Source organism: Octopus bimaculoides, chromosome 2, assembly GCF_001194135.2.
Source record: "Octopus bimaculoides isolate UCB-OBI-ISO-001 chromosome 2, ASM119413v2, whole genome shotgun sequence".
Taxonomy (NCBI): domain Eukaryota; kingdom Metazoa; phylum Mollusca; class Cephalopoda; order Octopoda; family Octopodidae; genus Octopus; species Octopus bimaculoides.
Genome location: NC_068982.1, coordinates 99,742,025 through 99,751,815, shown reverse-complemented (window position 1 = coordinate 99,751,815; position 9,791 = coordinate 99,742,025). Strand labels below are relative to the sequence as shown.

Genomic DNA, 9,791 nt, shown 5'->3' with positions numbered 1-9,791 from the left:
AAAGTTTTAATTAAAAAAACCTTTAACGATATTATAAACAATAAAGACTAATTATTAATCAAATATTATCAATCAAAAATAATCAAAAATATATCAACACTATTCAAATCGAAGTTCTAATATTATATAGAAATGAAACTATAACTTCTAAATAATTTAGTGTTAAATAAGTTAAATAAGGGTGCTATGTATAAATATATATTTTCAAAAATTTCAATTGATTTTAATTGATTTTAATCGATTTAAATTTCCTTTCTATTTGAAAATTAGTTATGAAACACGTGTAATCATTTTATTATATTTATCTTATGATATTTACTTTACTTTATATTATACTCATTTATTGTGCTTTTAATTGTTAATTTTTCTATATGTGATAGTGGATTTTCATCGATGAGTTCTTGAAACTTGGTTATTTTCCCTAAAACCATATATATATATATATCCCCATTATCATCATTATCATTTAACATCTACTTTCCCTGCTGACATGGGTCGAACAGTTTGACACGATTTGATGAGTTAGAGGATCGCACTGTACTCATATCTGTTTTTTCATAGCTTCTGTAACTGGATACTCTTTCCAACACGAACCATTTTACAGAGAATACTAGGTGCTTATTTCTTTCCCATGGCACTGGCAACTAGTGAAGTCACTTTGCAACTTACCTAAAGCAGGTGAAAGAGAATAGGAGAGAGAGAGAGGGCGTGGTGATTTTAGGCAAGTTGATGAAAGAGGGTAAAGTACGATGCGGGGAACAGATTTATAATTGTGAGAGGGTGCTATGTATAAATATATATTTTAAAAACCTTCCTTAAAATTCCATCTATGTTACATTGTCCAGTGTTGTTGTTGTGTCCTCTGCTCAAATAGTATCTTTTATCCTTTGTTTGTTTCAGTCATTTTTTACTATGCCCTTGCTGGGGCAACACCTTGAACAAATCAACCCCAGGACTTATTTTTTAAAGCCTGGTACTTATTCTAGTGGTCTCTTTTGCCCAAACTGCTAAGTTAGGGGAACAAAAACACAACACCAGTTGTTGAACGATGGTGGAGAACAAACACAGACTCAAAGATACACGCACATAGATATATGCATTTATGTATACGACAGACTTCTTTCAGTTTCCATTTACCAAATCCACTCACAGGGCATTGGTCAGCCCAGGGCTGTGGTAGAAGGCACTTGCCCAAGGTGCCACATAATAGAACTGAACCTAGAAGCACGTGGTTGGGAAGCAAGCTTCTTGCCACACCTACGCCTGTGTAGTTAAGTTATTTTTATATTTTTATTTTTATTTTTTTCTCATCAGAGATACTATGAAATGGATGAGTCATCAACATCTCCAACATCATCCGATGTCAAGCATGCAAATCACATGGATTCTAGCAATCAGTCAGATGACAGAAAAATTAGTGGTAATGAATATTTTTTTTTACACAAATTACATGTTGTTTATTCAAGTGATTTTTGCTTATTCTACATTTCTTAACAGTTTGTTCGATATGTGTGCAATCTTATTTATTCATTATTAAGCATTTCTTTTGTGTTGTGTATTTCAGATTCAACTATTAGTGAAGACAGAAAATCAAAGGTACTACAATTTGTCATACAGTCATTGCCTTCATCATCATCATCATCATCATCATCATCATCATCATCATCATCATCATCATCATCATCACACAAACTCTTTATACATGACAAGATTATTTAGATGTTCTGCTATACAACACTAATGGCATCAAAAATCACTTTTAACATTCATGTAGCAATTATTCAAAAACTAAATGCTCACTTCCCTAAGTTGTAACTGAATAAGACAAGACAGACCTTTCTTTACAATAGTAGCAGTGGTGGTTGTATCATACTATGCCTAAAACCTTGCATTCAATATGTAGATATCACAAATAAGAATCATAAGCTAATAGGGAATGGTGCTACAGACTCAAAATAAAAACTAGCAACACAAAGCTCGTTAATATAATAAACATACTATATGTGTGTTTGTGTGTGTGTGTATCATCATCATCATCATCATCATCATTTAACATCTGTTTTCCATGCTGGCATGGGTTGGATGGTTTGACTAAAATCTGCAGTTCCCCAGCTTACCAGTTTTCAGTGAAACCGTCCAGCCCATGCCAGCATGGAAAATGAACATTAAATGATGATGATGATGATGATGATGATACATACACACACAAACAGGCATGCAGATATGTAGTTCGGTTCTGGTGTGTCTGTGTGGTTAAAAGTTTGCTTCCCAACCATGTGGTCTTGGGTTAACTTCCACTTTGCAGCACTTGGAGCAAGTGTCCTTATCATAACCCTAGGCCAGTCAAAGCCTTGTGAGTGGTTTTGGTTGGTAAATCCCTTTGTATATATATGCTATAGAACATCCCAAAACTAGACACCAATATCTGAGCGTTATCCATGTTTAATAAGATTATCTGTGAAGAAACACAACCAATATCAATGTGTGTAATCTACAGAAATCATGAATCTAAAATCACTTTCCACCTCACTGAAATGAAGAACAACTCAGAATAATGAGACTAAGACATAAAAATTTCACAAACCAGCATAAAAAATATGGATTTCCATCTTCAGCTGCCAAATGAAAATTACTGTGGTTTCAATACCTGAGAAGTACCACTCAATCTGGCAGTGTCAACAGCATTAAAAGCATAAATGCTGTCTGGGAATCAATAGTAGTCAGCAGGAGCAAAACATTAGCATAATATATCCATTAAGGTAACACCTGCTTGTTACTTACAAGCAGCATCAAAATAAACAACGTCGTGATTGTTGTAAAAATGCATCACTGTCATACAAGCAATATTGTTAATTTCCATGGGAAACATATCTGGTCATGGGAAATATTACCTTCTTTGGAAACAAGTGGGGATTGGTGACAGGAAGAGCATCTAGTTGTAGAAAATCTGCCTCAACAAATTCCATCTGACCCATGCAATCATGGAAAAGTGGACAAAATCATGGAAAAGTGGACATAACGATAATATGTGTGTATATATATATATATATATATATATGTATGTATATCACCACTATTGTCACCAACGATCTCACCTGATTGCACATCCCAGCTTTACCACCTTCACAAACACTGTCAGGGGAGATTTTTTATTGCACAGAATATCTCTTGTCCACACTGCAACACCAAGCAAATGCTCTTTCAGGCATTTCTCAAAGACCACCCATTGAAAAGTACTGAAAGAGGGCAGGAACACAAAGGGAAAGGTATTCATCATACATTCCATCTAGACCACGGTTTTGACCCTGCTTCATTAGACATGTGAAAAACAATAGGGAAATCTAAAATTCAATCTTAAGGCCCAAACCCAAACAAAATCACAAGCATACACCTAAAATGCAGAAGACCTGAAAAAATCCCTGCACTCACCAACATCCATAACACTTTGTACCAATGTAGTCAAATCTTTAGAAACTAGAAGTTGAACAAAATTATAACAAATAAATTCAATAACAACCCAAGTGAAGAACTATCACCTCCTATGCACAACCTCAAAATATTTAGAATAACTAGTTTTTAATATCACTAACCTACATATCACCCTCTCCAAATTACAACCACTACTAACCACTTTCACTCTACTCAATCACCATGTACCTCACAAACCTAACACAGGAAAAAAACCCTTCCCCATATATCATTCTGACTAGCATCACTATTAGTAAAGCTTTTGACTCCATTTCCTGCTATTCACTCATGCAAAAAAAAAAAGAAAAACTCAATACCAACTTCAGAAACAGCACAGTAGGCTAGCAAACTACTTGTCATGCCACCAAGACTATATAATGTACAAGACCAACGCATCTAAAACCAGCAGCTTTCCAGATGAAGAGCCACAAGGATTTACCTTCTCGCTCATTCTTTTCAACTTATGCTTACATGACCTTTCCACACCTCGATATACAAACAACTTTATACACTGTTGACATCACACAAACTCTCACTATTCTTAAGACATTGCATTGCAACTTCTCCAACCCTACTTGAATCTCTTAAAAACTAACCCCCTCAACAAGAGAGTCTTTAAGTAACACCTATGAAATTTATTGTCTCCCTTTGTACCAGCAACATGAGAAAACACCAAATATAATCAACCCACACATACAGCAAACATAAGCATATACTCTAGACAAAAATACTAAGAGCTGTGTACAGTTCACATACAACTTTCACAGCACAGCTATCCAGCCCATGCTAGCATGGACAACGGACATTAAATAATGATGGTGATGATGATGATATAGAAGAGATAATAAAGAAAATAGAATGACTCACAAACATACTTTGGACAATCACAATATTTTTTCACACATTTTCACATCAAAACTCTTGCCAAATGAGAGTATTATAAATGTTAAGTGAGAAAATTAATTGCTGTTTAGTCAGTTTGTCAAGGAGGGTATTATGATGATGATGATAATGATAATCATAATGATGATAATAATAATAATAATAATAATAATAATAATAATAATAATAATAACAATCATAATAATTATTTCAAATTTTGGTACTAGGCCAGTAATTTGGTGGTGGGGGTGGATAAGTTGTTTACATTGAGCCCAGTGTTCAAACTGGTACTTATTTTATCTCCCTCAAAAGGATGAAAGCGAAGTTGACTGTGGTGGAATTTGAACTCAGAACGTAAAGACAAATGAAATGTTAAACATTTTGCCTGATGTGCTAACGATTTTGCCTTGTTTCAAGTTTTAGTACAAGGCTAGTAATTTTTTAGCTTGACTGGTACTTTATTTTTAACAACCCTGAACGGCTGAAAAGGCAAAGTTGACTTTGGTGGGATTTGATCGCAGGATCTAAAGAGCTGGAAAAAATACTTCTAAGTAATATGTCTGATGTGCTAACAATTCTGCCAGCTCACCTCCTTAATAATAATAATATTAATAGTAATAGTAGTAGTAGTAATTCTTTCTACTAAAGACACAAGGCCTGAAATTTTGTGGGAGGGGGAAAGTCAATTACATCGACCTGTGTGTAACTGGTACCTATTTCATTGACCCTGAAAGGATAAAAGGCAAAGTCAACCTCGGCAGAATTTGAACTCAGAATGTAAAGACAGATGAAATACCACTAAACATTTTGCCCTGCATGCTGACAATTCTGCCAGCTTGCAGCCTTAATAATAATAATAATAATAATAATAATAATAATAATCCTTTCTACTATAGGCACAAGGTTTGAAAGTGTGGAGGAGGGAGTAAACTGATTACATCGACCCCAGTGTTTCACTGGTACTTATTTTATTGACCCCAAAAGGAAGAAAGGCAAAGTTGACCTTGGCAGATGGACGAAATGCTGCTCAGCATTTTGCACAGTGTGCTAACAATTCTGCCAGCTCGCCATCTTAATAATAATAATAGTAATAATGAGGAGGAGGAGGGGTAAGAGGAATTAGGTGTATAATTGTTTGTTATTTACTTGTGTAAAGTCTTTCAGAAGCTGTAATGACATTTCAACTTATTTTTCAGCGATCAAGTTATTCTAGAGCTGGGGAACCTGGTGTTTATGATGGGCCAGCTGTATCTCTGATGACCTACCAACGCAACACTTGGCATACAGAATCTGAGCCACCTGTAAGTGTACTTCTTAAAATGTATTGAAGGAAATATGTATGAAAATCTTACACCAAACTATAGGACTCAATGTACTGAGTTGAAATTTATTTTTTCTGCTTTGTTCTTGTTTTCTAATTACTCTGTAATCTTAAATGGTTAATTTTGATTCTGTCTTTATTTCTTTTAAATATCAGTTCTACTATTTTAATATATTCCGTAACAAGTTCCTCTTACACTTATTTTGTAGTCCACTTTTTGTATAACAAGTTTCCCTTTCTGTATGTATGCGTTTTTGAAACTTGTAAAGGGTTAGTAGATGCTCCCAACTGAACTATTCTCAAGAATTGACCATGGCGCATTTCACAAGTTGTTTTATCAAAGAACTCAAGAGAAACCAACATATGTTTTAATAAAGTGACCTAATGTGCTGTTATCTCTATAATATTCTATTGACTCTTAAAAAATCATAGAAATAACTGTGAAGAAATAGAATACATCCACATACTAAAACTAAACCTGGTACTCAGTATACAAGTATCAGATAAAATTTATAACTGCAGGGAAAACAAAAAAATTATGCCATACAACACCATGTGCATGGTTGGTGTATATTTGGAACAAAATGCATTAAGTATAATCTGATGGAATTGAGAAACAGAATATTAGATGGCATTTAACTCTTACCATACCATCCTGTTGAAAATTTTCTAAGTCAAAAATTCATTCTTGTTATGATTCCATTACAGTATGGAAATGAATGGTAGAATAAATTAGAGTTTTTTTTTTCCTTACATTAGAGAGCTCCTCACTTCCTTCAAGATGAATGTAAACATAGTACCATTCTTGTGATATTGCATGTTTGAGGACTGGCTGACTGGTGCAGTCTTGTGTGGTAGTGCTTCATAGAGGAATGGTAAAAAGCTAAATAGATTAATGAAAATACAAACTAAAAGTAAATGGAGATATAAGATATTGATAAAAACAAAGAGGAAAAATATACTTATCAAAAAAGGGAGAAAATCAGAGAAGCTACTGAAACCAGTAGTAAACTACTAAAAATAGACATCGTCCATTATCTTTATATGACAGTTACTCTGGAGAAATGCTTCCCCTTTATGCAAAGACAAAGGAATCAATAAGAGCTTGATATGCTAGAAGTAGCAGCCATATCTCTCTCAAATTCTGTACATCCTCTCTTCTTAGAGAAGAAAGATACATTGGATGTTGTGGTTCTGGATGCACTGTGACCCAAAAAGGGATGGGATTGACATGACTAGAATATCTCTAATCATAAATCTGCTTAATTCAACCAGAAGCCAAGGAACAATAACAAAAAAAAAGCAAAAATGCAAAAATTCTAGAGTAGTGGTAAACCTACGCCAGGGTACCAAATCTGTGATGCAGGTTTGATTGCCAGTTAATTTAATTCCTTTAATGTATTCAATTTAACTAAAAATCTTGACTAATCAATATCTTGGGCTTTACCACACTTAGTCATCATGTGTTAATTAGCAACTTATTGTGATAAACTTTTCATTGTGTGTAGTGACAATGAAAGGTGCAGGTCATCTTTCACATGTTGTAATAAACCTTTTTACATTGACTGTTTGTATATTTGTTTTCTATAACAAATTTTTCCTTAGACTTTTTTCTACTTATGCTTCTTCTATAGGTGTATCCTTATGAACGCCTGAAGATTACCAACTTTGACTTACCCAAAGATGTCGATAGAAACTGTTTGGAGGTAAATATTTCTGTTCTTTAATGATACTGTCCTCTTTAACCTGTGTCTATCGCTGTGATATCCTGGCAAATTTCATGACATGTTTGAAGTTATGATAGGCATGTTTTTCAAGGGATTCCAATACCAAATTAACTGTCTAATTACATCACCAATCAATTTTGCCAACATATTTTGTTGACAATATATGAAACATGTTTGATGCAAATATCTGAATTTGTAAATCATACTGACCATTATAAGAGGAATAAATGAAAAGTAATTTTGCAATTATAGTTAGCCATGATCCTGAGTAGATCTGTCCATGACAAACTCATGTGATACAACATAGATAGGGCAGGTAACAAGCTGCTGATTGTGAAGCTCTGATTAATTCAGTTCATTTAAAGGCTTTTAATGGGGTTCACCATTATTAGCTGACAGCTGATTTCAAATATTCCCAGAAGCTGGATTACTTCAATATACAGCAACATTTATTTAGTGGTCAGAGTAAATGGCCACTTATTAAAACTCTTTTGATTGGTGTGGGATCTAGTTCAAAACAGGGGCACCAGTTTTCATTCATGTTTTATGTAGTGTTTTTGGTACCAAAAGACTTTCAAACTTCGTATACTTATCTATTTTGTGTTATAGAACAGAAAAAAATTTTTGTATTCGAAGTTATTTCATGTAAAAAATTGTCTTATTTCGATAATTTCAACCAATCACTGACAAGTATTCAGCTGTTTACAGTTACTCCTTTGGCAGTTTAAGCGGTGTAAAGCGTATTTAATCTCCATTACTTCTGACATTTTGCAGAGAGGCAACACACGTGTGTTCGTTTTCCTTCGTTTTATTTTTAATATAATTTCGTTAACATCTGCCTGAACTGTATGTGTACAACATTTGCCCTAACCCTAACCCTTCCCTCAAAAACCAGGCCTTGTGCCTATAATAGAAAGGTTTATTAGCTACTGCCAATATGCTTCAGCCATTTTTTGACAAGGAAATAATAATTTTATCACCGCCAGAATCGTTTGAGAATCGTTTATTTACGTAGTCAGCACTTACTGTATTCAGCTGAACGGACGTCAGTCATTGGTTGAAATTACAGAAATACGACAACTTTAACATGAAATAAGTTGCAATATAATAATTTTTCTTAAGAAGACTAAGAGAAAAAGATGTTTTATATGACACATTCTACCAGTGTCCCAAGTTTCAAAGTGTTTCGTTAAGAAAATACTGGCGCCCCCGTTTTGAACTAGATCCTTGGTGTGTCATATCTCTAAATACATTCTCTTTGGCTAACACTGGGAAACCAGAAACAATGTGGTTAAATGTTTCTTCCTATTATTATTATTATTTCTTATTATTGTTAAGACGATGAGCTGGCAGAATCATTAACAGGGGGGCAAGATGCTTATCAGCATTTCATCTGTCTCTAAGTTCTGAGTTCAAATTTTGCTGAGGTCAACTTTACCTTTCATCCTTTTGGGGTTGATAAAATAAATACCACTGGGCTTGATGTAACCGATTTATCCCCTCCCCCGAAATTGCTGGCCTTGTGGTCAAAATTTTAAATCATCAACCATCATCATTATTATTATTATTATTTCAGATATATCTCGCCAAAGAGGATTTTCATGAATTGTTTAAGATGAGTCAGGAAGAATTTTACCGACTTGCTGAATGGAAACGTAATGACTTGAAGCGAAGACACCACTTGTATTAAATTTGCTATGTGCAACTATGTATAAATACAACATGTCCACTTATGCAATCAATAATATTTCATTATTAAACACACATGCAGACACAACGCACAGATACACGCACACACACACACATACACACACACACACACACACACACACAACAAACATACATCTACGACAACAATGATTTCATTTGATCAGTAAGGTGATGGACAAGTGGTTCAAAATGAACTTTTCTAGATAGTTAAAACCATATGTGGTTTTGATGTTTTGGTATAATTCTATTTAATATACCAATGGTCACATATAGCAGCAACTAGGTCTTTACTTTGAACTGTTATTACTACTACTACTATTACCACTACTACAAATAACACTGCTTCTTGATTTAACCTTTTCCATACAGTCTTTCAAGCCCACTGCAAGTAGCTTATTGAAATTTGAATAGCTCTATATATAAATATCAGAATTCTCTCTCTCTCTCTCTCTCTTTCTCTCTCTCTCTCTCTCTCTCTCTCTCTCTCTCATACACATACATGCATACACTCTTTCTCTGTTCTGTCTCTCTCTCTCCAGTCATTGCTGCTCACAAACATTCAGATGAAATAATCATCTAAATTAGTAATCATTAGCAATGGCAGAAAGTAATGATCTGCTTTCGAATGCAGTCAGCTTCTCTGTGTTGAAAATGTAATTTTTTTTTTTTTTTTTTTTTTTTTT

General features: G+C 34.1%; 1 protein-coding gene across 6 annotated transcripts in view; it reads left to right on the top strand.

Moving 5' to 3' along the window:
- The window catches only part of LOC106868823 (dematin), a 154,568-nt gene extending 144,966 nt beyond the window's left edge, over positions 1-9,602 (top strand). For all 6 annotated transcript variants that reach the window (XM_014914247.2, XM_014914245.2, XM_014914248.2 and 3 more), the window contains 5 exons: positions 1,315-1,420; positions 1,565-1,596; positions 5,547-5,651; positions 7,306-7,377; positions 8,975-9,602. In XM_014914247.2, the coding sequence (XP_014769733.1) occupies positions 1,315-1,420; positions 1,565-1,596; positions 5,547-5,651; positions 7,306-7,377; positions 8,975-9,088 (429 nt within the window). In that variant the 3' untranslated portion in view covers positions 9,089-9,602. The remainder of the gene's footprint in view (positions 1-1,314; positions 1,421-1,564; positions 1,597-5,546; positions 5,652-7,305; positions 7,378-8,974) is intronic.
- The last annotated feature ends 189 nt before the right edge of the window (positions 9,603-9,791 follow it).